Genomic DNA, 27,735 nt, shown 5'->3' on the forward strand with positions numbered 1-27,735 from the left:
TCCTTCCTTCCTTCCTTCCTTCCTTCCTTCCTTCCTTCCTTCCTTCCATCCTTCCTTCCTTCCTTCCTTCCTTTCCTCTCTTCCCCTCTTCCTTTCTTTCTTTCTTAGGTCTATTTTTCTTATAGCTTAGTTTTCTTGACTTTTTTCTCCTAAGCATGTCCAACACATCACAACCCAGTTCTGAATTTTGTTATTAGTTCAGTTGTATCAGAAAAGTTTAGACCATTTGGCCTTCTTTTATTGTTCTCCCACCATTCACTGCTCAAATTTTTTTTTCATTTTTTTTTCTTAATTTGTCAGAAAGACATTAACCATTGCTTTAGCTTTTGACATAAAAAAAGCAATCATTTTGCAACTTATAGTTTATAAATACAGTAGTAGTAAAATGGATTTAACTTTTCATCTGTTTTATAATTTCTAAGTTTTATAGAAGTTTATTTTGTAGAATTTTTTTACCTTGAAATCTTAAGATACTGTATGACTGATCAAATTATTTAATTTCTTGGGGCCTCGGTTTCCTCATGTGTATAATGTGAGGGCACTGGACTAAATTGGTGATTCTCAAATAACTCGCCCATTGGTAGAGAGAGCTATTATTACTAAAATAGGAAATTGGCATCCTTCTCCTGAATTGTAGGAAGATAACATTAACGCATGGAATGTCTACTTCCTTAGATTCCAGCCCAATTTTTAAAAAACTTTAAAGACTGTGTCTTTTGTTTTTATTAGCATCTAATAGAGCACACAATTATATATTTGGTTTTTAAAATGTAATATATCTAATTTATGGTAGCCAGGAAGAGAGATCATGATATTCAGGTTTTTATTTTTTGAAAAACTCTAGGTGATGTGGTCTCTAGGCTCCTTTCCAATCTGTAATATTTTATAATTCGTATAATACATTATATTTTATAATTATATTATATATTATATAATTATATTATATAATATTTTATAATCATAGTATATTATATATTATATAATTATATTATATAATATTTTATAATCTCATACTATACGAGATAAATGAAAAACATAAATGAAATCATCTGGGTAATCTAAAAATAAAAACATTTGCAACTTATATGGTATTGGAAACAATATCTCTCAAGAATATTTTCCGTTTTGGTTACTATGGAACCATAAAATTATTAAAAAAGCCAAGGGTATCTATTTCTTGTTGTATTAGACTTTAATGATAATGATAATATTATAGACGCATTTTCAAAAAGGAGAGCTTGGAGGATGAAAGAGTTGATGCCCAGACTATAAAGAATTTTATAGTCAGGATACTATACTGGATACTATAGTATCAGGATACTATAGTTAAAAGTTAAAGTCCTTTATAAACTTTACCCTTTTTTAAAATCTGAGCTCTGAAATGTGACAAGTTGAGAGTTTAAATGCCTGCCTTCTGTCTTCCTTCTTTCTTTTGATTAACAAATTGCCCCAGATTTAGCAGCTTAAAACAGCAACCATTTCTTATACTGTAGTTTCTATGGTTAAGGATTGGAGAGTAGCTTACTTGCTGGTTCTAGCTCAAGGTCTTTTGTGAGGCTGTAGCCCTCTGAAGGCTTGATTAGGGCCGGAGGACCTGTCTTCTATCGGACAGATACAAGACTGTTGGCAAGATGCCTTTGTTTCTTGCCTCAAGGGCCTCTCCACAGTTACTTGAGTGTACTCATGACATGGCAGTTGGCTTCCTCTGAGAGTGACCCAAAAGGAAGAAATCAAGCAGACAGTTTCTGAAGTCTCGCACCATCACTCTTGTTTGGAGTCTTTTAAGTCCAGCCCACATTCGGGAGAAGGGTCTTGGGTTCCATGTCTTGAAGGGAGGAATATAAAAGAATTTTCAGGGGTACCTGGGTGGCTCAGTCAGTTAAGCATCTGAATCTTGATTTCGACTCAGGTCATGATCTCAGGGTTGTGAGATGGAGCCTGGTATTGGTCTGTGCGCTGAGCGTAGAGCCTTCCTCAGTTTCTCTCTCCCCCTCACCCTCTGCCCTTTCCCTGCTCATGTGCACTCTCTTAAAAAAAAAAAAAAAAAAAGGATTTTCAGACAAGAAAATGGATGTAAATGGAGAATAAATGGATATAAATGGAGAATGGAGATAAAAAGGCCTTGCTATTTTGGTGCTTGGCTAGTGGTCGAGGGTAATGACTCTAGAGTCAGTGCTTGGGTTCAAATCCTGGACATGCCTCATTAACTTTATGACCTTGGTCAAGGAAACTTAGATTCTACATCTATAAAATGAGTGCAGTAATAATATATAATTCATAGGAACGTAGAGAGGAATATGTGAAAAAAAGAACATAAAGCAGTTAGCATAGGAGCTGTTTTTTCAGTAAGAGTTACCTATTTTCTTTTTTCCCCTGCTACGATTTAGCAGTAACTTTGATGTAGGAGATATCTTTCTGTAATGTTACTAGCAGAATATGAATTTACTCTTATATGCTGTAATATGATTTGTCTACCTCCTACCTTATCTATTCTTACTGTTTTTTAGTCTGCTTACTAATACCCGCTTAATCTTGAAGACTTGAGAAGTGGAGATTAGTATGTGTGAAATGTGTGTGTATACACATGTATATAGTGTATGACATACACATACATTCACACGTACTACAGGGCTTGAGTCATATTGGGGGAAGAAATAGATATTTAAATCTTAGCACATTTATATTTTTACTATTTTACTGTGTTGTTAAAATTTTTTCGAATGCATTTTTAATGGAACAATCCACTGAATGTTTTATTTCCTCAGGCTAGGCCCAGGAGATGAAACTCCTGGGTCAGAATGTATGAACCTCTTTTAGACTCTTGATATATAATGCCACACTGCTTTCCTGAAAGTTTGTACCAACTTATATTTCCAGCAGCAGCTTATCCTTACTTGTCACTTCCAATATACTTCTGTTGGTTTCTAAGAAGTATTGGTGGCTGAAATCTAGTTTCAGTGGCAAGGCAAAATTGCATTAAAGCCCAGGGAATTGTGTTTTTACAAGAGCTTTAAATATATAGGAATATTTCCAGTCTTTCTGAATTGATTTGTACACACACACACACACACACACACACACACACACACACTGTGAAGTATTAGGTAGGAATAGATATAGTTTCTCTTTTCTTGGAACTTAAAATATAAGGCTGAGGTAAATACGTATAATTAAGATGTACAAAGAATAAAATACATACTATTGACTTAAGATATATCTCAAGAAGCAAATTATAAGGTAAAAGTTACACATCAGATCAGGCTGCAAAATGACTTGCATATTGAGAATGCCTTCTTGAGCCAAGTTAACCTGTTGCCTCCAGAAAAAAATAAGCTTCTTTTCCATTTTAAATACATGAAAATCTACTGATTGATAGGAGTAGAAACTCAGTTTTATTATCAATTTCGGTGATCTGCCTAAAGCCAGGAGTAACTGCTGTATTCTGTATCACATCCCACCTGTAAACTGTTTCAGGTTAAGATGCTGCCTATCAATGGATGACCCTTTTTTAAAATTGACCATAGATTTAAAAAGCTACCAATCATATAGTTCTGTCGGTAGGTGAAAGTTTACCTAATGCAAGAAAGATCCTTATTGAGTTTAAGAGGAGTTGTATTTTGGAAATGGCATATAACTTCTTTTGGGGAGGGTGGAGATCATGGTGGCAGGGCTAGGACAAAGCTCCAGAAGAATAAATGAGTATTTAGAAGAAAGGAAAAAAAAAAAAAAAAAGTCATGGGCTGTGTATATGTATTCTGAAACTGCACTGACACACTGGGCAAACTTGTAAAATAGTATATTAGTATTACCACTGCAAACTTTTTTCCCTTCAAGATTATCAGCACAGTACATTGCATTCAGATCCTAAGTATTATACCTTAAATTTGTAACTGCCGAATCTTTTCTGGTGTTTATTTAGCAAGTACTTATTGAGCACTTACTCTGTAGAAGGCACTGTTTTATGTAAATTATGTGTCGAAAGAACTTTAGGGCAACGTTTTATTTCAAACCTCTTTTGGACCAGGGAAGCTTTTTTTGTTTTGTTTTGTTTTAGAAGATTCATCCGAGTCATTTTATTGGTTTGATTTTCTGTGTCAATAAAGTTATAGTCACTAAATGGCAATTTATCCCCCCCACTTTTCCCTCTTCTATTGTATTTTAACATGTACATATTTATAATAGGATTAGTTTCTGTGAAAAAGATTTTAAAAGGGAGATGACATAAATGAATGTTTGTTTCCAAACGAACAAAATAGGAATGAAAGGGTACATGAGTTTCATGACTAGCAAATGGGGGAAGGATAATCTAACCAGAGGTTGGCATGTTGTTTACTAATAAATACCTGTTTAGTGTGCTCTTTAACAGTTCTGTAGTGGGGAAAACGACGAAGTCAGCCTCTGAAAGTAGTTGGAAACTCCTTACTTTCCAAGTAAAGCTTTTAGCAAATTTTGTAGGTATGCCTCTTTTTTTGTTGTTGTTGGTATTCCTGTTTTAAAGTGCAGCTTTTCAAGTGGACGGGTTACGTGTTGCATAAGCTTCGAAACGGCCAAAACAAGTTAAATAGCCACCTTTATTTACAGCTGTGGGACTAGGTATTAGATCTCTTCCAGGAAGAAAATTTGATTAATGGCTCTTTTCCAAAGTGGGGACAATTGCAGACTTTTCTTCCGCAGAGCGTGAAATGTGCCTCTTCCTGCCGAGGGCCCTTGTCCTAGCCGCGGCTCCCGGGGCAGTTTCCAGCCTCAGGTGTCTCCCCCGCCGTGGGCCGCGGCCGCTCTCCGGGGCGGGCGTCCGGGACTTCCTGTCTGGGCGCGGGGCGGAAGGATCGCGTTGCCAGCCGAGGCGGCCGCCGCCACCGCCGCTGCCGCCGCCGCCCCTGCCGTTAGGTGGTGGGGTTTCTCAGCCCCGCGGCGGGAGGCGGGCCGGCCTCGGCTTCCTGTCGGAGGACGCGCAAGGATCCGGGCGTCTGAGTGTGTGCGAGTGCGTGAGTGTGTGTCGGTCGCAAGCGTGTATCTCCGGCCGTGGGTTCCGCCTCCTCCCCTGCCGCCGCTGCTCACGGTGTAAGTCAATGTGAAGCAGCAGCTCCAGCCCCGGGATAAACATGGCGACGTCTCTGCATGAGGGACCCACGAACCAGCTGGATCTTCTCATCCGGGCTGGTAAGGACAGGGGAACTTTTCTCCTGTGCATCGGTGCAGCAGGAGAGGGGGTGCACAGAAGGCGGGGTGTCTCCCCTGTGGCGGTCAGTGCAGGGGGTTCAGTGTCCACCTCAGTCACTGGGGCGGCCGGGGGAAAGGGGGGTAGTGAATGAAGTAATGGAGGCGACGAATCAGGAAGTGATCACCTTGGAGAGTAACCTGCCTCGAATCTGGCGCTGTCGCTTCAGGGTGTGTTCGGCGAGCGGCGGCGGCAGCTGCCGGGCGGAGCGCTGGCAGCGGGTGCTGGCGAGCCGAGCCGCAGTTAAGTTGGGGACTCGGGGGCGGACGAGTTGTGCGCTTCACCCCAGTTGCTGAGGAACCAGGAAGTGAGTGAGGCTGTTGTCTCTCGGCTGCGCCTGCCACGCTGTCTGGCCGGAGAGGCCGCTGCTGCCCGCGGTCGGGGGCGGCGGGCTTCTCCGGTGAACGCTCGCCACCCCCGCTCGGTTCTCCTTTTAGACTTGGTCCACAAATCCACGACTTCCGCGTGGACGAGGCAGCCCCGGGCCATGTCCGGTAGACCGATACCCGCCAAAAAAATGCTCTGCCCCTCCTCTTCACGTCCCCACCTTGTGCAGGCTCAGGAGTAACGGTTCTGGAGGGGGTCACTCAATAATGTGGAATAGCCCGGGAGGATGTTTCTCTCAGGGGCCCGCCTCCCTTTCCTCATTTAATGGGTGGCTGTGAAGAAGTAGGTTTATGCCCCTTTCCCTCGTGGGTTGTTTTTTTAGGGGGAAGAATGGGAAGGACACGGGATATATTTGGTACCCCTGACCTGGAGCCTTGGGGCATCAGAGAAGAACGTTTATTTTCGTAAACAGTGGGTGAATGTGAAGGAGTGGGGTGGGCGACAGGGAATCTTGGCCCTAGGGAAGTCTCAGCACGGAATTGCCCCCTTTTCCCCTCCCCCCCAAACCTCCCACCATAGCGGAAGCGCCTCGGAGAGGACAGAACGGTCGGGATTGACAGGCCCCTGGTTCCAATCTGCTCTCTGAGATGTTCCAAATAAGAACGTTGATTTCTGGGGGCGGGACTCTGGGCCCGCTCTGAGCCAATGAAGATTGGGCGGGAGTGAAGCTGACAATGTACGCATGGAATTGGAGGGAAGAGGAGTGTAAACACGGAAGTGGCCGCGGGGGTGGGGGATGTGCAGCGCCACTGCTGCAGCGGAAGGGCACGGACTTAAGTTACATAGAAAAAGCAGCTTTACTTAACAGACAGCGCAATGAGGGCTCTTAGTGGATGTAGCAGTGCTAGAATATTATTTACTTATAGCAGTAATAAGCATATATGTTCCCTTTCCCTGGGTTCTATTTCATACCGCCAACTGTGGGAACTGGGAGGGAGGAAATACTGAAGGGTAATGCTGTAAAAGATCTAAAAGTAGTTTGATTGGTGGAACTCTGATTCGGTTCGATTGGGGAGAATCGTGAACATAATGCGTATCGCTAAATTTAACAGGACTTTTAGTTGAAATAAAGTCTTGAATAATAGAAGTATGTGTTGTATGATACATGAATGACCAGACTTTTTTTCTGTAAAATGTAATGTTACACGTTTCAAAAGTCCCAAAGAAAAATCACAGTTTACTGCATGGTGATTGAAACACATTTGACAGTTATTTTCTGATAAGAGCAAGAAGTTAAGTATTAGTAAATAAGAACTTGGTTCCTTTTGTGTATGTTCAGTCCATTAATAACACAGTATGAATTAAGGAACGGAATTTTTGGTCTTTTATTACTAGTACTAACAATACCTGTAATTGTGTGGGTCGGTGATATTTTTGTGAGTGTTGAACATTTCAAGAGTTTACAGTGATTCGAACATACCAAGAGAACCTTAGTATAGCCCTCGCAGTCAGAATTTTGAAAAATACTGTAAAGTTTAGAGGGCTAATTTGCCAATCGGAGGTATTTTTTTCATAAGCTTTTGGAATTAGCGAGGCTGAATGTGACATATAGGTATTTTGCTTGGAATGGAAACCTATAGACAGTCTACAGTTTGAAAATACAAGTTTTAGCTCCCTTTGATAAAAGTTTTTTTTTTTTTTAAGTTAAATGTTTTCTGGTCCTAATGCATTTCTTTAGTATTTACAAATCTTAACAATTGAAGTTTCCTTTATGATTATAATGTTATGTAAAGAATATATTTTACCTATAATTGTCTCCAAGTTACTTCCTCAATAATTTTCATGTAATTTGAAGCTCTTTTACAAGTCCTATTTTAGAAGGAAACTTGAGACAGGTTTGCTGATTTACCCAAAGATTACTCAGTGAGTTAAAAGTTGGGGAGAAAAGGTGGCCCAAAAGATGAGGAATCATGGCTCCAAATTAATAAAAATTTAGATTGCTGCCAGTTTCCAGTGATGTTGGAAGAGTAATGTTTGTGAAGTTTTTATTTGTAAAATAGAATACCTTTTTATTCCTTTGAGAGAATTATATGTTAGACATAATTCTTGCTCACAAAGATTTTACAGTCTAATTGAGACAGATGTAAATCCACTTAATATATAAATGTTAATGTAACTACAGTGATTGCTATAATGGGTTGATGACTAGTGTATAATGTCTGATATTAATGAAAACTTCTAGAGGAGATCAGCTTTTAGTCAAATATTGTCAGCATAAATGTTTCTAAGTGATTTTAAAGCACTTAATAGTACACTACTGTATTGTTATATGTTAAGGTACTAGGGGATATACTTTTGCTTTTATTTTCTTCCTTTTGAGGCTTAACTATCAACTGTAGTTAACCAACTTCAGCTACCAGCTTCAGCTTTAGTTATCAGCATTTTTGCTGTCAGAGGAGTCTTAAGAATGAAATGAAATAAATAAGCTTGTTTATTAAAAATCACTTAGTTCAACACACAAAGTGTTTTTGTGAAGACTTGACATATGTTGTAAAACTTTCACTTATAACGCTATTTATGAGAAAGAGCTTTGACCCTGAAGTCAGGAGATGAGGATCTGCATCTCGCTGTCACTAAACTAGCTCTGTGGTGGTGACTTTACTTCTTTAAGGTTTCATTTTTTGTAAGAGGACAAGATTGACTAGGTGATCTCTAATAACTAAGATTATAAGTAGTTCAAATATTTAATGGAAAGTGAAGGCTTTTTTTTCTTCTTGGGTTTTTTTTTTAACATTGCAATGTGTAAATGAATATCTGCAATGTGTAAATAAATGTTTGAATTGGGAGGTTAGTATCTGCTAGCCAACGTTTGTGCCAGAATGGAATTTGAGGCCAGGTCTGTATGTTGAATGACATTATGAAATAGTTTAGGATCATCTTCAAATCTGAATATATGAATATATATATATATATTATATATTATATATATATAATATATATATATTATATATATATATAATATATAAAATTTTTTTAATATTAGTTATATATATATATAACTAATTATATATATATATAACTAATCTTACATATATAGAGAATTGTAGGAAAAACAAATGTCTAGTTTGTAGGAACAATGAATGTTACTTTCTTAATTATGTGAAAGTATTGTGTAAGTGTGATCTAGATTTTCTGGAAGATTTTCAATTTAAAATATTCTGCCTTCTTCTCAAGTATACTTTCCTTGACTTGTTTCTTCCTTTTTTGAGAAACTGAGAATTGAGAAATTGGAGAATTTGGGTTGAGAGATATGGTCACCAGAACTTTTTTCTGCTTTAATGCCGTTATTAAATGGGAGGGAGGGAGTTTTCTGGAAATGTAGCTTACGTATTTTCACTGATAAAACAAATCTATCTGGTTTGTCAAAGTTCATTGTGAAATTTGAACTTGAAAATCTTATTTCCAGTTTACTGTAAATTGAAGTATCTGGTTATCAATCTTGAAAAGATCAATATGAAAACAGTTTAGGATGTGAGAAAATGAAGCATGTGTTGAAATAAAACTGGAAGAATGGCATTCATGTTTTGTTTTTAAAGATGTGTTTATTTTAGAGAGCAAGTGCAGTGAGGAGGGGCAGAGGGAGAGGGAAGGAAATTTAAGCAGACTCTGCTGAGCTCGGAGCCCAGTGGAGTCCAGGGAGGGGCGGATCTCACCACCCCTAGGATCACAACCTGAGTAGAAACCAAGAGTCGGAGGCTTAACTGACTATACCACCCAGCCCCCATTAAAACAACAACAACAAAAAAAACTTATTTGAAAATATGTTTAAGAAATTACTCTTCACAATTCACTGCAGCATTAGGACTAAAATTCATATAAAAACTGAGTTAAAGGGCGCCTGGGTGGCTCAGTGGGTTAGGCCGCTGCCTTCGGCTCGGGTTGTGGTCTCAGGGTCCTGGGATCGAGTCCTGCATCGGGCTCTCTGCTCGACGGGGAGTCTGCTTCCCTCTCTCTCTCTCTGCCTGCCTCTCTGCCTGCTTGTGATCTCTGTCTGTCAAATAAATAAATAAAATCTTAAAAAAAAACAAACAGTTAAATTGTAACACCAGTATTTTAACATTCAAGCAGGATAATTCAACATAAAACAGTTAACTTTAGAGACAAGTGGTTGGTGGAAAAGGGTGGGCAGGAGCATGTTCTTGATAATTATTTAAACTCCTTGTGTTATCTATAGCTTAAGTGCTCAAAGGGATGCAAAGAAGTGTTTATGAAAAACTTTTAAAATCTTTTATGTGTAAGTGGACAGAATACTGTTGTACTTTTGGAAAATGGAGTCATAATTTTTCATCTCTGCCCTGTTTAGAAGCTAAAACTTACAGAAACAGGATAGAATTTGGGTGTTTTTATTCTGTTTGGTAATAAATTATAGTTGCAATCCTTAAAAACTAAAATCTCTAAGATGAGGATCTCTGGAGTCCTGAGCCTCTTTCAGAGAGTCTGTGAAGTCAGAATTGTTTTCATGACAATTCTAAGACATTATTTGCTTTTCAGTTTCACAAGTGTTCAGAATTTTCTAGAGGCTACATGTCTTGATACTACAACAATTTAATGAAGAAGCAAATCTGGATCTAATCACTTTCTACCATGTATTAAAAAGATTTACCAAAATGTAAAACAAAGCTACTCACTTTTTTGGTTATAGAAAAGCTATTTTTCATTAAAATATTACTTAGAAGTATTGGATTTATTATTTTAAATGAATTGATAAATATTTTAATGTTTCCTTAATTTCAGTTTGAAATAGAATAAAATCTAAAAATAGGACTTAGATATACAAAATCTCTTCGTCGTCCTCAAATAATTTGAGTATGAAAGTTGCTGTTAACCAGAAAAGTTTGAGAGTAGCTGTATATTTTTCAGTACCATAGGCATTAGCCATATGTGGCTGTTGAGTGGCTGAGAAACTGAATTTTTAATTTTTTAGAATTTTAATTAAGCCTACAAACTGAAGCTGTGGAAGACTTTTATATTGATTATTTGTTGAAATGACAATATTTTTTAATGTACTGGGTTAAATGAAAGACATTAATTTCAGTTTCCGCTTACTTTTTAAAATCTGGCTGTTGGAAATTTAAAAATTATAACGGCTCATGTTATATTTTCATCAGGCAGCTTAGTTCTTTTCCCTTCTATACTTTTAAATTGTAACTATTGATTAGAAAGTCAAAGAGGAATAAAGACAAGATGGAGTGTCCCAAAATTTTACCTTTTCCCCCTTTTTATTGTATTCATTTGTATTTTTCACTTATCTATTATGCCTTGGGGCATTAGAAGATAAGCTGTATTAAGTCAGGTGCCTGGTTGAGTGATGATCTTGTATTATTAGTTTATGGTCTTCCTTGTAGGGACATACTACTATCATTTAAGGAAGTGTTTTCTAATTTTTTTCCATTGCTCTCAAATTAAATTGCTATTAATTTTTATATTTGACTTTAAGAACTTTGTTATGAGCTAGATCCATTGCCAGCATTCTCTTCTGCAAAGCTGAGAGGTATGTCTCTTGTCAGACTTAATTACCAAGTTTGGTATTTTGTAACAGCTGTTGAGTGAGTCTGGAATAGTCTACCATACAAACACCAGTTGATTAGAAAGCTGGAAATGGAACAAGAAGACACTTAACCAGTAGGAAAGGAGGGCATAAGCAAATTTGAGTTTTGGCACTATGATTAACATTAAAATTGTTTTGAAAATTGTTTGATACATTTATTTCTTCAAAAGGGATTGACCAGCAACACCAAGGAATAATCTTAAGTAGAAAATGATACCTGTCAGATTACTTTTCACTTCATTGTTTCTATTTTTAAAATGAGTTGCTTTTTTTTTTTTATGGTGCCATTAATTTCATACACAAGTCTAGAAAGATACTAGTAAACCAAGTTTTAAGTAAGAGATAAGGAGTTTTCAGCCCTTGCTTGTAGTTTGTTTATTTGCTTACTCTGGTTATACAACACTGTTAAACTCATGTTTATCCTTAAGAATTGTGCATAATTCTAGTTTAAATTGTATTTGAATTACTGAGCTGAACCAAGTGAATTGAAAAGTTTTCAAAAATTACAGAAACTTAAGAGAAATATTTCTTAAATTTCTTTTGTCAAAAACTACTTATATCAAGAAAAAGAAGAGGGTTTTCTTTTTCAAAATGGCAAAGTATTCTTGGAAACTAATAGGTACACTGTTAGAAAAATTGATCTAAGTATGTGCTCTTAGGTGTTTGTTTGCATGTGCTTGGGATTATAGTTAATAAAAATGACAAAAGTAAAATCAGTAAGCATCCAAAAAAAAAAAAATCAGTGCTCCACTTAAGCTGTTAGTTTACAGAATAACTTTAAATTATTTTATAGCTTTCTTTAGTTTTGAAATATTTTACTTCTGTTTGTTTTCGATACTGACATTTATGTTTCTAAACTATTAGTATAAGCTTCACAGAGCTAGAGATCTATTCGCATTTGTCTCTCAGATTTCTAACACAGGGTCTGATAGACGGTAAATGCTCAACAACCAAAAGTTGACTGTACATAGAACATAAGATCTCCTGATTGATAATTCCCAGAGAACATATGCATTTTGGTATTCTCATCCTAAATTTAAAATATGAACTAATAAATGTTATTCTTTTTGTGTTTTGTTTTGCTCTGTAAGTATAAAACTGTCCTGGGAAATAATATGTTGAATTTGGGAGAAAGGAGAGTTTGAGGTCAGAAGTATGAGCAAGAAAATACACTTTTAAGAAATAATTTCCACTGACATAATTAACATGAAATCAGGGTTTTATAAATATGCCTCAAGCTACATAAAAACCCAGGGCAGCAGCATTTGTCATTGTTAGGCACGTTTCATTTTGTTTATAACTGAAAACATTTAAAAAAATCGGGTAAAATTCTGTTGCTGTATTATCAAGTGTTTGAAGCTCTGATTTTAATATGGTAAGGTTTTTAGGGTGTCTTAATACAATTACATAAGGAATTAGTTTACTGAGGGTAGTTTATTTATAGCACCTAAGACAACACCTAAATTGCAACACAAGCAGACTTTAAAAGAATGAAGTTCCTAGAGTAAGTTTTAAAAACCTGAGAATTTGCTTTCCAAGGTTCTTTAGTATATGTGAGTGTTGTGGGGAGGCATTTTGAAAAATTTCTTGAGAACAGTAATTTATTTTATACTTACTAAGTTTCTTAAAGTTGAGCTAGAAGGACTGATTGAATCCTTTGCTTCAGTGAAGTTGCAGATAAGAGTAAGCAGGGTCACCTAAAGATAGATTTACTTAGAGGTTTGGCTGCCTCTCTGGAACTGTTTAGCTTTGAGCAGATTTCCATAAATGGAAATAGCAACTGGAGAGACCCAGTACCTTGGTTGAGAGTGTGGATGATGTGCAACAGGTGGTAAAACAGTCTCTGGATTTTTTTTTTTTTTTTAATTGCTCTCCAAAAGGCTAAGGCTTTAGCATTTGGTAAATTGTGAGATTAAGTGATTTTTTTTTTTTTCATTTAAAAGTTTCCTGGAAATGGTTTTAAAAGAGTCATATCTTTAGTGTGTAGAACTTGTGAATTTGTAATACAGCTTACGGAATTTATACAAATACTTCCTTCCTTTTAATCTTTTTTAGAGGACATTTTGAGAAAAATCTATCCAATTAGAAACTTACATATTCATGTTTCAGAACTAAGTAGAATGTTTAATATTTTTAAAGTCAGGGTGTGAAATTAATATATCATTAATATGTTTGTGCTTAATTGGCCAATTTCCCTGTAACGTCTGTGGGTTGTTCTCAACTTTAATATATAAAAGAAATATTTGCATACCTATTATATTAAAAATCTATATTGGGAATTATAGCAGATATAAAGATGAATTAAAGATAGTCCCGTCCCCCCCCCTCCCCCGTCCTCAGGGAACGTATAATCTTACAGGGGTGATAAGAAATTACCACGATTTAGAATTCTTATCTATATGCCAGGCATTGTACATTTTTTTTTATGGGTATCACCTCATTTAATTCTCACAACTATATGAGGTAAGTAATATACCTGTTTTGTGAAAGAGGAAATCAGTTTCCTCACAAGAAATTAAATTGCTGGTCCAGGGTAACATTATAAGTAGAAGAGACTAGGACCCAAGCTGTTGGACTTGAAAAGCCAAACGATTGCTGTATCCTTTATTGTTTCACAAGTAATTCAAGCAACAAATCATAAAGTAAGTGCTAAAAGAGAGTTATACAAGGTGGCAGAATTAGAAGAGGCTTCATGAGAAAACAAACATAGGAATTTTAAAAACAAATTTCTTGGGTAAAATGCAGAAAAGTTTTGTGAAGTCTTGAGACAAGTTTATTGGGAAGAGAGTTCCCAAGTGTCTGGTGCTATGCACTCACCTAGGAGAGTGTAAGAATCAAACTAATTCATTAAACTAACTTGGAAGTACATGTTTCTGACTGTGATTCTGCAAGGTATTGATTTCAGTAGCTGTATATCAGGATACATGATGGACCTCCTAGGACTGTTAATCTACAACCATCCTCCCCCCACCCCACCTCCAAGTTCGTTTTGTTCTAAAATTGATACAGGGTTCAAATTTCAAGGGTCTTTGTTTTCCTTTGGATAAGATTCAGAAATTTCTCAGTAATTTCTGATCATTCTCAGTTGCTTTATAATCAACATTCACTTTGCAAAGAGTAGATACTAGATCATTTTTTAAACTATTTCTGTAAATAAATTATATGGACTAATACTAGATTTATTCATGAGTTAATTTATTTAGTAATGTATTCTGTGCATTTTTAATTGAGTAAACTTATTTTCCCCCCAGTGGAAGCATCAGTTCATAGCAGTAATGCACACTGTACAGATAAGACAATTGAAGCTGCTGAAGCCCTGCTTCATATGGAATCTCCTACCTGCTTAAGGGATTCAAGAAGTCCCGGTATGTGAATTGTTCTTTATAATAAGCATGTCACATCACTTCACATATCTAAAATGGGTTTCTTCTTAAATACATGGGGATTATTGTTCTCAGGGTTTATTATGCATGAATACTGGTGACAGCAGTAGTTAGTTCCCTAGTCTTACGTACTTTTTTATAATAAATGATACAGAAAATACCCACTAGAGACAGATAAATGTTTGTTAAATTGCTGTTTATATTGTTATGTCTTATTTCCTTAACTGTGGGTCAATTATAAACCTTTGTAGTCCTTAAGGGAATGGCAGATGGGGTGGGGGATTTGCCTCCCATGACTACTTTCTGGCCTTTATTTAGTGATAAATAGGCAGTAGCTCCAGGGAACCTTACATGGCGGAGAGAGAAGATAGCTTCTAACCATTTCCTCATACTCCTTCAGGCTGGGAGTTTCCTTTTCTTTTGTCCCCCTTTTTTTTTTCCCCCTCATTAAGACTGCCTTTGACAGTCATTGTCCTCTAATTAATGTCCAAGTGTTAATTTGACTTAATAAAATAATATTGGCCCTTATTATAGGGATTTATAAATACCAAGAGCAACTGTACTTTTTGTTTTGCAACTGTACTTTTTAATTAGACTAGGAATCCCATGTATTATTCAGGGATGTGAGAAGAAAATTAAGGCATATTGGTCAATGTATTAATCTACAACAGTATTATTAGCCTGTCTCTTAATTGAAATAGAAATATGTCATATTCTGATTATTCATGCATATTGGAAGGAAGCTGGAGCACCATTATTGTATGTAATAGAATACCAAATGGCAGTTTCTAAATACTGCTTTCGAGACCCAAAACATCAGGACTGTTATATTAAGTAAAATTTTAAATATTGGAAGATGAGATTCAGTGGGCTTTCATGAGCAGGTTTTCCTTTTCTACATATTTTGAAATGATCTATAAGTGCTTTCTTTTCACTGAAGACACACGCATTTATTAAATGTATTTTTTATTGTGTTAATGTGTTAAATGTTTTAAATTTTATAACCTGTGGATGTATTACCTAGTTAGAGAATAATGCTGGGTATCAGGAAGGAATGTAATTACTAAAGAACTCACTATGACTCTGATATCTTATTTTCAAATGTTTTCCCAATTGTCAAAATAATTCAGAGTCTTCTACAGTGAGCTTAAAAGTACTTAAAAATATGAAGAAGGGAGGTGATTCCTCATAATCCCCACATGGATTACAGGATTAACTTCCTTCAAGCTGGTTTTCTTTGCATTTATTTCCTTACATACTTTAGAATGTATTGCATATTCAGCAAGTTAACTTTAGGCTCTTACCCTGCTCTGATAAATTGTTAAGAAACCTCACCTCTACTAAATATTGAATTGTCCGCATGAAGAAGTATTGATGGGGGTGGGGAGTTTTAATTTTTTGACTTTTTTTTATAGTGGAAGTGTTTGTCCCTCCTTGTGTATCAACTCCAGAATTTATCCATGCTGCAATGAGGCCAGATGTCATCACAGAAACTGTAGTGGAGGTGTCAACCGAAGAATCGGAGCCAATGGATACCTCTCCTACTCCGGCATCCCCAGATAGCCAGGAACCAATGAAAAAGAAAAAAGGTAGAATATATTTATGAGTTTATGGAAACGTGGGTGAAATTTTTTCTCGTGTTTTTTTTTTCCCCGTCAAGGGACATAGGAAAATACATGCTATAGATGTATGGTTGATGCTACCTTTACCTAGGTATTCTCAAAGAATCAACAAACTGAGATTCTAGTTTTGTGTTAACATGTTCATACTTCTTAAAGGAGCTAGTGTTTGAGCTCTAAAGAGAGTTGCCTGGAAATGGAATTACAATAAATGTTGGACAAGCAGAAGGAAGGTCAGAGATTCACTGCTTGTCCGCTTTCTGATCTTTTTAGGTACTTGGTTATTTTTTAAAAAATCTTTATTTTTTAATTTTCTCTGTTTTTAATCTTATCTTCCCACTCTTTTATGGGCATTAAAATAAAAAGCCCAATATTATTTTCTTCTTCTACCTTCTGTCTTAAAACACCAGTATTGCCAATAGGGACTTTGAAGTGGAATAAACTCACCAGTGGGTAAAGAGCATTTCCACTTACTATTTATTTGACTCCTGCTGAAACTTCTCACACCTGATGGGTGAGGCCCCACACACCTCTGACATCCCTAGAAGATGGGCAGGAAGTGTTCCTTTTCCTGTTTGAATCAGAGGTAAACCTTGAAAGAAATTAAATTCTTTATAAATGGGTACTCATTCCACTTTCGTCTATATCTCTTTCTTCACATTTTACAGTAGGAAAAGCAAAAATAAGAAAACTTGTGTTAGAAATAATGGTATTTTCTTTCATTTATTAGAGGTATTTCAGATTGCTGTGATGTTGGTGTGTTTGTGCTTATTACTGTGAGGGACGCAGTGAAGAATGAGATTGAGTCCCTTCCTCATGTAATAGATTACATGTATCTTGCGAGAGGTATGAATGAAAGAATACAAGGAAGAATTACTTCCTGCTGTTTAAATGTTTAAAGACAAAAGGCATACATATAAGTAGCCCTGATTACCCACTTCCCCACTGTAACCTTTGGCTGGATTTATTTGATAGGAGCTATTACAAAACACAAATTTTTTAGATTTATTTTTTAAGGAAGAGGGAGAGCACACACACACACGTGCACATGTGCACACACGAGCAGGGGGTGGGGGCAGAGGGAGAGGGAGAAAGAATCTTTTTTTTTTAACCCACTGAGCCACCCAGGCACCTCAGAAAGAGAGAATCTTTTTTTTTTTTAAGATTTTATTTATTTATTTGATCACAAGTAGACAGAGAGGCAGGCAGAGAGAGGGGTGGAAGCAGGCTCCCTGCGGAGCAGAGAGCCCGACTTGGGCTCGATCCCAGGACTCTGGGATCATGACCCGAGCCGAAGGCAGGGGCTTTAACCCACTGAGTCACCCAGGTGCCCCAGAAAGAGAATCTTAAGCAGACTCTGTGCCCAATGCAGGGCTCAGTCTCATGATCCTGATATCAAGACCCTGGCCGAAATCAGGAGTCAGACACTTAACCCAATGACCCATCGATGTGCCCCAAGAAATTTTTAGATTTGAAGATGGAAAAAACCATGAAAAGCAGATGAATGGGTTCATCTGCATATGGGATGTTGGTATGATAGAAACCAGGAAATTGCCAATTTAACATTAATTTTATATATTTGAGAATAGATGATCTTAATGACCATTTAAAAATTATATATAATGTATATGTAAATATATATGCTTAAGTTCAATTGGGACATGCAAAGTTAGGTAGGTTATTGAATAGCAGAGCCTTCGTTTTATTTCCAGAGCTTCTAACATACTAGTAGGTGTTGTGAATCTGCAAGAGAAGGTAACATGCAGTGTTCTAAAAGTAAACTTGACTATAGAACGTTGTTTACAACTTATAAGTAAACTATTTCTTAAGTACAGTTTGGGAAGTACTGCTTTATATAAAAATAATCCTTTTTGGACTAACATTTCTATGAAGGAAGTCGAGTTTTGTTTTTTTTTTTAATTTGTATTCTTAGTATTACTTAAATTGAGAAATTAATCTCTGTTCTAATAAGGAAACCAGTGAACTTCCCCTTTTAATTTTTGCCAGAACACACCTTATTGATTAGTTACCATAATGAAATCCTGGAATATAATGGCTATGTATTTTGAAATAAAACGCTTTGATTTTTAGGTCTTTATTTAGCTCTAAATAATCCTTGCTAATGAAGACCAGAGTGACATTAGAAACCCCAGATGTATGACAGTCACCAGATTAGTAATAATGTATTTAATCTGCAAATTATAATATACTTGACTATTCCTAGCCTTTCTGGAGGCTTCACCTCATCTGCCAGCATTCTTTTATCAGTGCTGAGGATTGGAAACAACGCATTTCAGCCTTATACCTTCTTTAGTATAAGTACTGCTTTTCTGTTCATTGTGTATGCTAAGTCTGTTTGGGAGAGCCCTTTTGGTAGAAGTGAAGAGAAGCAAAAGGAAGGGCATGCTTTTTAGACATGTAAAATAGTTAATTAATTGAAAGATTTTCTTTTATCCTTATAATGTACCTGCACGTTGAGGTGGGGAAATTTGAACACTTATGCTTAAATTCTGGTGAATGGATTGGCTCAGAGCAGTAGAGTGTTTAAAATAATATCTTTTACTTTTCCTCATTTGAGCTCAAAGGGCTTCGCAGATAATCAGATCCTCTGCAATAGGTAGGTAAACTTTTTTCTAACAATCTTGTAGAACAGAAAAAAAGTTTGTACTAGAATTTGTTTCCATTGCTGCATTGTTGGAAGAGGTTAGGAAATTGAGGCTCTGACCAAGTAAATAATAGGTTGGGTAGTACCTGAGTTGCTCTATACACTGAAATTACTGCCAACTAACTGCTGTAATTTAAAATTGCAGAAGTGCTTTTAATGCTCCTTTTCAGTGCAACTTTCTATATACACTGAGTGTATTAATCCACAAATTAGTGTCCAGTTTCATGAATAAATGTGTTATCAAAGAGTCTGCTAATCATGCTTCTGTTTTTTTTTTTCCGTTTTCAATGTATGGTTTCAATCTTTTTTTTTTTCAGTTGGCCGTAAACCAAAGACCCAGCAATCACCAATTTCCAATGGGTCTCCTGAGTTAGGTATAAAGAAGAAGCCCAGAGAAGGAAAAGGTAATTCGGGGAGGGCTGTTTGGGAGGTGAGATGACTTCCCCTGCCCCCTCGTGGATATTTTTGCATTTGTAAGAAAATGATTTCTAGTACATGTACAGATGCAAGTACTGTCTTTGGTAATAGGCCTCAATCAGGGATATCTGAGCGTTGCCTGGGGAGCTTTTTCCTAGTTCCTACCCACTGAGATTCTATAGCCATAGATACACTATAGGGGTGTAAAAAGCAGTAGGCATTTGTGTTTGGAAAGGTCATCTAAAGTGCAGTCTGATGCGCACACCCTTCTTAAGAGCCATTGTTCGTAGGGGAGGTATGTATGTGTAACAGCACTCATCCTCCTAGAGCCGCTCAGAATTGAAGGGGTTGGGTTTATAACTAAGACTTACTTCTGATACATAATTTCTTAACTGATAGAATGCAAGAATTCTCAAGGCAAGCTGAATTTTATTTCCTAATCAACCAATTCCAGTCATGTCAGGAATTAGAACAAAAACCTAACATAATTTTGCTTCAGAATTTGTATACTTTCCTTAAAAACAAAAATTAATGATAAGCCTCCTACATTCTATACTCTTGTTGGATGATTTCAGGTAATATTTTAGTTATGGTTTTAGGTGTGTTCTGATAATCTGTAACCAGAATTTATCACTTTCATGAATGTTTTCAGACCAATATTTAATAGTTGGATCCATTTTGGAATAATATATCCAAAACTTTGACAGGTGGTCTTAACATCTAATTTTAAATAAAGCAAAAATGAAATCTTTAGTAAAAAAGAATATTTTTCTCCAATAAGACTATCAACAAATTTAGACCCAAAAATTCAGTTACATTGAGTTGTTACTTATTCAGAAACTGAGAAATTGATTTGGGACAGATTTAGGATACTTCTCTTCTTTGTCTTTGGTCATTTTACATTTCTAACATCTTAGGTTTTGTCTTTTATGTTGAAAACTTTAAAACTGGGGCGTCTGGGTGGCACAGTTGGTTAAGCGTTTAGCTCAAGTTGTGATCTCAGGGTTCTGGGATTGAGTCCCACATCAGGTTCCCTGCCCAGCAGGGAACCTGCTTCTCCCTCTCCCTCTGTTACTCCCTCCCCGGAGCACTTGTGCTCTCTCTTGCTATCTTTAATAAATAAATGAAATCTTTAAAAAAACATTAAAAAACTTTAAAACTGACATAATAGTAAATATTAAAAAGCTAAACCATAAATATACAATTACTACTGTTTTTTTAAATAATTCCCATCATCAGTGGTCTCTTGTACTCAAAGATCTGATACTTAACACTGGAGGAAAAACTTTGTGATGACTGTTTTTGCCAGTCAGAATCACCTTTTATTAAAGTTTCAGTCTTTTATTGGCAAACTTGAGGCAACATGTTGAATTGTGAAGATTAAAAATCCAGTTGGGAGCATCTGACTGCCTTAGTCCGTAGAACCTCTGATTCTTGATCATGAGGCTGTAAGTTCAAGTCCCACATTGGATGTAGGAAGTACTTTAAAATCTTAAAAAAAAAAATGCAGTGTTTCTTCTATAAAAGGCAATCTAAATGCTGATGTCTATTATACGCTTAGTGAACTACCTTATCTAGTAAAGAAGGCTTCCCTTTCTGAATGTTTTCCTTAAAGTGAGGTGTAGAACTTTCAGTTTTAACTTGAGGATGGGAACTGGGGTGGAGTGAACACCCAAAGACAACCCGAGGAATGTTCAGTCTCATTCCACAAACACGGATGCTTTCAAATCCCTATTATGTATGTTTAAGGCATTGTTTTTGTTACTCAGAAGTTTCTTTCAGAATAAGCTCACTTTTACTATGTCCACCCGTAGGGCCTGATAATCTTTTGATCACAGAAGTGTCCCAATTAAACATCTTAATGTAGTTGAAAGTTATATAATGGCTTAATAGTAAGAGTTTTTACAAAATACTGATGCTGATGCAGTGGGATTTCAGAGATGCAGACAGAACATTGTAAAGTTGAAGGTTCATCTTTTTAGGTCAAGAGATGCACACTGTTCTCAACTATGGCTTAGTAAATTTGTTGGATTTTCAGAGAATTCAGAATGAAAATGAAATGCCTGAGTAAGAGCTTCAGCATTTAGACTCAGTAGCAGTAGCTTATTTCGGAAGCTTCCTACCCTTAGAGGTCCTTCTCACAAAGCCTGTAATTTGGATCTAGATTTGATGATAGTAAAGAGATAGTGAGCAGGAGTCTAGAGATGACCTGGTGACTCAGTGGTGGTATATATATTCTAATTTTCTCCTTCTCAGGGTTCTTTTCTCTTCTTTCATCAGTTTAAGAATCTCTGGCCCTAGAGGCTTTATACAAAGGGAATAAAAGAAAAACAGCATTCTGAAAATTTCAGCCTGATCTCCCCATAACCACTGTCCACTACTTGCCCATCTTCCACTCTCCGAAGGGAATGAAAAAAGAGTCATGCTTTCTCTTTTTGGGATGAAGTTCCTTATCTGAATCCCAGATTTGCTCTTTTCCTCTATGTAAATCTTAGTTATCTTCCAAGTTTTCCCGTCTTAGCAATCCATTGTTTTTATTCCTGAAATCCCATTTTCTGTCACTCATTTGGAATATAATTATGCATTGCTTTGTGATCATGTGTCGTTTCACAAACTATTACTTCTTTTTTGTATTGTTAACTTGTCATTTACTTTTCTTTTTCCTTCCCAACTAAATTGTAAATTCCTTGAAGCAGGTACCAAGTTTTAAATGCTCTCCTGTATCCTCTACTACACTTAAGGAGCAACAGTGTATGATGAATAACTGTTATTCTGCAGAAATAGCTCATTTTCAAATTTTGCTAGTCATGTCATCATATATGTTATATATAGTTAGCATTTGATGAATACTGGACTAGTTAAAGGAATTCCCATGTTACTTTTTAGTGTTTCTATGTAAGGAGTTGGTATTTTAAGACTGAAGCACAAATGTATTTACTCAACTGTTCATATATAATGAAATCCTAATACATAGCTTATCTTCACGATACTGAGTATGGTCAGAAGGAGATTAGCAATTAAAAAAAAAACCCTGTTTTTAGAGGAAAGTAGGTCTCATTGATCATCAAATCCAAACTGACTAGTAGACGTCCAGAAGATAAGGAAAATATAATGTTTAAAGGGTCATGGGTAATTTGTACTTTATAAGACATGTACTTCAGAGTTCCTGCATAAAGGTGAATCAAAGAAAATATATCAAAGAAAAATATGTTTCGGGGTGCCTGGCTGTCTCATTCAGTGGCGCATATAACTCTTGATCTCGGGGTTGTGGGTTCCAGCCCTGTGTTGGGTGTGGAGTTCATGTAGAAAAATAAAATCTTAAAAGTTTTGCACATTTCACTCTGTATTGCTTGCCTTTTCAACAATTAAGTGCCTCTTGATGAATTTTGATCATAGAATTGGGGCTTATCATATAATAAACATACTGGTGCAAATAAATTTATTCATGGTTTAGTTCTATGTAAATGAATAAACTGGATTCTGTTTAATTCAGGTTCACTTTGTACTATGCATTATGCCTTTGCCTTGCCTCTGCTGAACTCAAAATTTAGGATAGGGTGATGTATAATAGTCTAAAATTCAGGACCTTTATTAGTATCATAACAGTAAACATAAATAGGATATTATTTTTGAAAACCAAACAGGTATGTTTAGGATTATGTTATAATGAAATACAGTGTATCTGTAACTTACTAGGCAACACAATTTGACAGTGTATAAATGATTACTCATATAGTCAAGTACTTAGTGACAGACTCTTAGGACATTTAACCAGTAGTTATGGAATTTTTGTCCAGGATAATTAAGTATTTGCCTTTTTTGATCAAGGGTATGAGTGGAGACAGAGGCAGAGAGGGAGAGGGAAAGAGAGAGAATCTTAAGCAGGCTCCATGCCTTACGTGGGGCTCGATCTTATGACTGTGAGCAGAAAACAAGAGTTGGACACTTAATTGGTTGAGTCACTGAAGTGCCCCTAAATATTTGCTTTTAATTATGTATTTAATTATATCAATGAAATTTTAATCAATGTCTTACTATTTTTTTCAAAGGAAACACAACCTATTTGTGGGAGTTTCTTTTAGATCTACTTCAAGATAAAAATACTTGTCCTCGGTATATTAAGTGGACTCAGAGAGAAAAAGGCATATTCAAGCTTGTGGATTCAAAGGCTGTCTCTAAACTTTGGGGAAAGCATAAGAACAAGCCAGATATGAACTATGAAACTATGGGACGAGCTCTGAGGTAGGAACACAAGAGAATGAATTATTGAATAAAACCTGTATTCCTCTGTATTGTCTATTAGTTGTTTAAAGAGAAACTCTAAAACCCCCTTTTTATAAGTTTTAATTTGGTGGGATATTCTAAGGAGTTTCTTAGGTTTGGAGGTAGATGGAGAGAAAGATTTTGGTCTCGATGTCTGAAATTTCAGTCATCACTGGAAACCCATTTTTGCAGAAAAATGTGCTTTTGCACTTAGGACTATTCCTTAATAAGTTGCAGACCTTTAAGGAAATTAAACCCAAATGAAATAGTTTCTAATACAGGTTTTTAGTTCCTATGAATTTGTTATAATGGATTTATCATAATATGAAGTTTTCTCTTAAGTTTTGTCATTTGAGAAACCTACAAAACTTTGCAGTGTACATGGCTTTTTCTAATTAGCGGTGTTTAGTAAAGGGACACATAGTTTTTATGACAGTATTCATGTGTCCCACAGATTTCTCTCTACTAAGCACCGTTTAAGTAATTTTTCTACATAACGTCAGATTGTTTTTATAACCTGTGTAAATCACAGTTGATTTTTACTGATGCCGTAAGATACAGTAAAATATTTGGTATTAGGTTGAATTACTTCCTTTAAGAAAGAGAACTTGTAGCTATTTTAGAACCCCAAAGGTTAAAGGACCTGTGACACCAGATTCCAATTTCATTCTTATCCAAATTCTTAGCCTTTTAAACAATCCCCAGCCAGTAAGAGCGCCTTCTCCTCTCTAATAGGAATAAGTGAATGTTTCTGTTAGTATCCATTCAACATTGTGTTTTTTTGGGGGGGGGGCAAAAAAATGTAATATAATTGATTCATTTAGTACTGTTTCCATTACAGATACTATTACCAAAGGGGTATTCTTGCAAAGGTTGAAGGACAGAGGCTTGTTTATCAGTTCAAGTATATGCCCAAAAACATAGTAGTCATAGATGACGACAAAAGTGAAACTTGTAATGAAGATTTAGCAGCAGCTACTGATGAAAAATCATTAGAACGAGTGTCACTGTCTGCAGAGAGTCTCCTGAAAGTAGCGACCTCTGTTCGTGGTGGAAAAACCTCATCTCTGAACTGCTCCAGGACAGAGAAGGGTGTAGCTAGAGTTGTGAACATCACCTCTCCTGGTCATGATACTCCATCCAGGTCTCCTACTACTACCACATCTGTGTCCGCAACAGCAGCTCCAAGGTCAGTGAAGGAAACCATGTCCCTTTTTTAACGTTAGCCGCCTAAGAATCCACTGTCCTCAAGACTCTGAAAAGTGCTTGATCTTTTAAGTCTATTTTATTGTTAAAGTAGAGGTCTCAACTAACCTGAATTGTTTTCTTACGGTTTTATAGATGGAACTTCACGTGGCCATGTTTTGAAAATGTATTCCGTGGTATTTCATATTCTAAACCATCAGTACACCTGTAAAATTTGGGAGCATTAGTTTTGTACATTATAGGCTTGCATTCATCTTTTTGCCCAAGAAACCTATTGTCTAACTTAACATTCAATTTTTTTTGAATCTACTAGGACGGTTCGTGTGGCAATGCAGGTACCTGTTGTAATGACATCGTTGGGTCAGAAAATCTCGACTGTGGCAGTTCAGTCAGTCAATGCAGGTGCCCCGTTAATCACCAGCACTAGTCCAACAACGGCAGCCTCTCCAAAGGTAGTTATTCAGACAATCCCTACTGTGATGCCAGCCTCTTCTGAAAATGGAGACAAAATCACCATGCAGCCTGCCAAAATTATTACCATCCCAGCTACACAACTTGCACAGTGTCAACTGCAGACGAAGTCCAATCTGACTGGATCGGGAAGCATTAACATTGTTGGAACCCCGCTGGCTGTGAGAGCGCTTACCCCCGTTTCTATAGCCCACGGTACACCTGTAATGAGACTATCAGTGCCTACTCAGCAGGCGTCTGGCCAGACTCCTCCGCGAGTTATCAGTGCGGTCATAAAAGGGCCAGAGGTAAAATCAGAAGCAGTGGCAAAAAAGCAGGAACACGACGTGAAAACTTTGCAGCTGGTACAAGAAGAAAAGCCAGCAGATGGAAATAAGACAGTGACCCATGTAGTGGTTGTCAGCGCGCCTTCAGCTATTGCCCTTCCTGTAACTATGAAAACGGAAGGACTAGTGACATGTGAGAAATAAGACAGCAGCTCTACCGGGGACTTTACACGCAATGTTAGTGATAGTACTAACATAAATATTTGCAAGGGAGGTCATCAAGCAAAGTCAAAAGACTTTAAAAACCTTTTTAGTGCATATAAGAAAACAATCAGACTTACTGGAAATAAATTACCTATCCCATGTTTCAGTGGGAAATGAACTACGTACGTACGGAGATGCTGACAGAAAACTGCCTCTTACAGTAGGAAACAACTGAACCGGTCAGTAAGGAAAAGGATTGAAAGGGACCAAGCAACTCACTACAATATCAAGTTACACTAAGACTTGGAACACTAACATTCTGTAAGAGGTTATTAGTTTTCAGTGGGGAGGGGTTGGGATGGGTGATCTCATTGTTACATATAGCAATTTTTGATGCATTTTATATGCATACCAGCAATTATTACTGTGTTCACACAGAACTCACTTAACTGGTGCTATGTGAAGACTGCTAATATAGGTATTTTAGAATGTGAATTGAAAATGGATCCAAAAGCTTTTCAGAAAGAGGATAGCAAAAAAGATCTAGTGCGATTTTTTTTTATATCATATAGCTTAAGCTGATTTAAAACAAAGGCCTTAGACTAATTTTCAGTTTTCTTTATTGAAATAAGCTAATGGCTTGTTTGTGTAAAGCTTTTTTATTAAAAAAAATTTTAAAAATCTTGTACCTAGCACAGTATTGTTATAGAATTTACATGTAACATTTTATATGGTAGTTTAAGTCTGTCAGTTTCTTAATTGTGGACAAATTAACAGTTGGCTCTGGCCTTCTGCTGTATCCTGCCTGTGTCACTCACTTAGCCCTGGCGTCTGTGCAGACATAGCAGTTTCAGTTCTACTGTCACTTGGAAGTTCAGGCTCAGCATGAATTTTTGTCAGGTAGCTCTAATACCTGGTGTTTTTGTTTGTTTTTTTTTTCTTCCTTCCTTCCTTTTTTTTTTTTTTTTTTAGTTGAAGTTTAAGAGGGAAAGTACCAGTGTTCAGATTTGAACTATAATAGTTTGTATATTCAACATTTGAAGTATATTCTATTTTGTTGTACTCTTGTTTCAAAGTGTATTCAAGTAGGTTTTCTGAAATATAGAAATGAAATTTATGTTGTGTTTTGGTCTCTGGTGATATTTATAACAATATTCAAAAGCTAGTATAGAGACACAGTTTTAGTTAAGTATAGAAGTCTTATTTCTCCTTCCCAAATACTGTGTGAAGAACTTTTCCTTCTGTTTGTTCCATTACATTAATATTTGGCAAATATCTGCATGTTGCCACTTATTTTCCAATTACTATCATGAACTATAATGTTCTACTTACCATGAGTTTATTATTTTAATTTTGGCCACACTTGTATCTATATTTCAAATCAAACCAATTATTTCTCAAACAGACCTTTTGAGGGTTAAGAAGATCAAGTAATACTCTAGCCCTTTTACAAATTAGGAAATGGAGGTACCAGAGGGATTACAAGAATTTCCTAATTTCACACCAAATTAGGTCCTGTGACCCCACATCTTAATGCTCTTTCGACTACAAAGAAAAGTTGTCTATTTTTACATCTTTTAGAAATTTAAATAAACTGATACTTAATGTTTTGTGGCCTTCAGTTGTGCATTCGATCAGATACTACTTAGGTTGACAGAGATTCTTCTAACAGCACCCTTGGTAATTGTTTTTATTTTCCATAAACATAACCTGATGGTACTTTTTAATAAAAGCTCAAAGAAAACTCACTTGATTCTTACCCCATTTGGGAATTAAGCTCAAATTCTACTACTCTTAAGACATTTCCTAAATATTTCAGTTTTCTTTGGCACTGAATTGTATTGTCTTTTTTTTTTTTTTTTTTTTGCACTATAGTTTCCTTTCTTTAGTCATACTCCATGGTATTTTTGGAGAGCAAAAAATATATAGCTTATTCCATGCCTACACCTTTCCCCAAATGCTGAACTTACTGGACACTCAGACATGTGTTGGTTTTGGTAACATACTTGCTAAGAATCTAAGTCATGTCCTATGGAGGACAGCTAAAGCGACTTAAATTTTGAGTGAATAATCCCCCCCCTACTATAT

The 27,735-nt window shown here is 36.4% G+C and overlaps 1 protein-coding gene across 10 annotated transcripts in view; it reads left to right on the forward strand.

Moving 5' to 3' along the window:
• ELF2 (E74 like ETS transcription factor 2) overlaps positions 1–27,257 on the forward strand; it is a 101,634-nt gene extending 74,377 nt beyond the window's left edge. For 3 of the 10 annotated variants that reach the window (XM_032857447.1, XM_032857517.1, XM_032857526.1), the window contains 7 exons: positions 14,405–14,518; positions 15,952–16,125; positions 18,734–18,772; positions 19,138–19,224; positions 23,287–23,479; positions 24,342–24,689; positions 25,020–27,257. In XM_032857447.1, the coding sequence (XP_032713338.1) occupies positions 14,405–14,518; positions 15,952–16,125; positions 18,734–18,772; positions 19,138–19,224; positions 23,287–23,479; positions 24,342–24,689; positions 25,020–25,647 (1,583 nt within the window). In that variant the 3' untranslated portion in view covers positions 25,648–27,257. Of the gene's footprint in view, positions 1–4,784; positions 5,161–14,404; positions 14,519–15,951; positions 16,126–18,733; positions 18,773–19,137; positions 19,225–23,286; positions 23,480–24,341; positions 24,690–25,019 lie in introns of those variants that run through there. The other 7 variants (XM_032857482.1, XM_032857491.1, XM_032857457.1 and 4 more) reach the window with 7 other exon arrangements.
• Positions 27,258–27,735: the final 478 nt, after the last annotated feature.

The sequence above is a fragment of the Lontra canadensis genome, unplaced genomic scaffold (genome assembly GCF_010015895.1).
Source record: "Lontra canadensis isolate GAN:19392208 unplaced genomic scaffold, GSC_riverotter_1.0 scaffold1, whole genome shotgun sequence".
Classification (NCBI taxonomy): Eukaryota; Metazoa; Chordata; class Mammalia; order Carnivora; family Mustelidae; genus Lontra; species Lontra canadensis.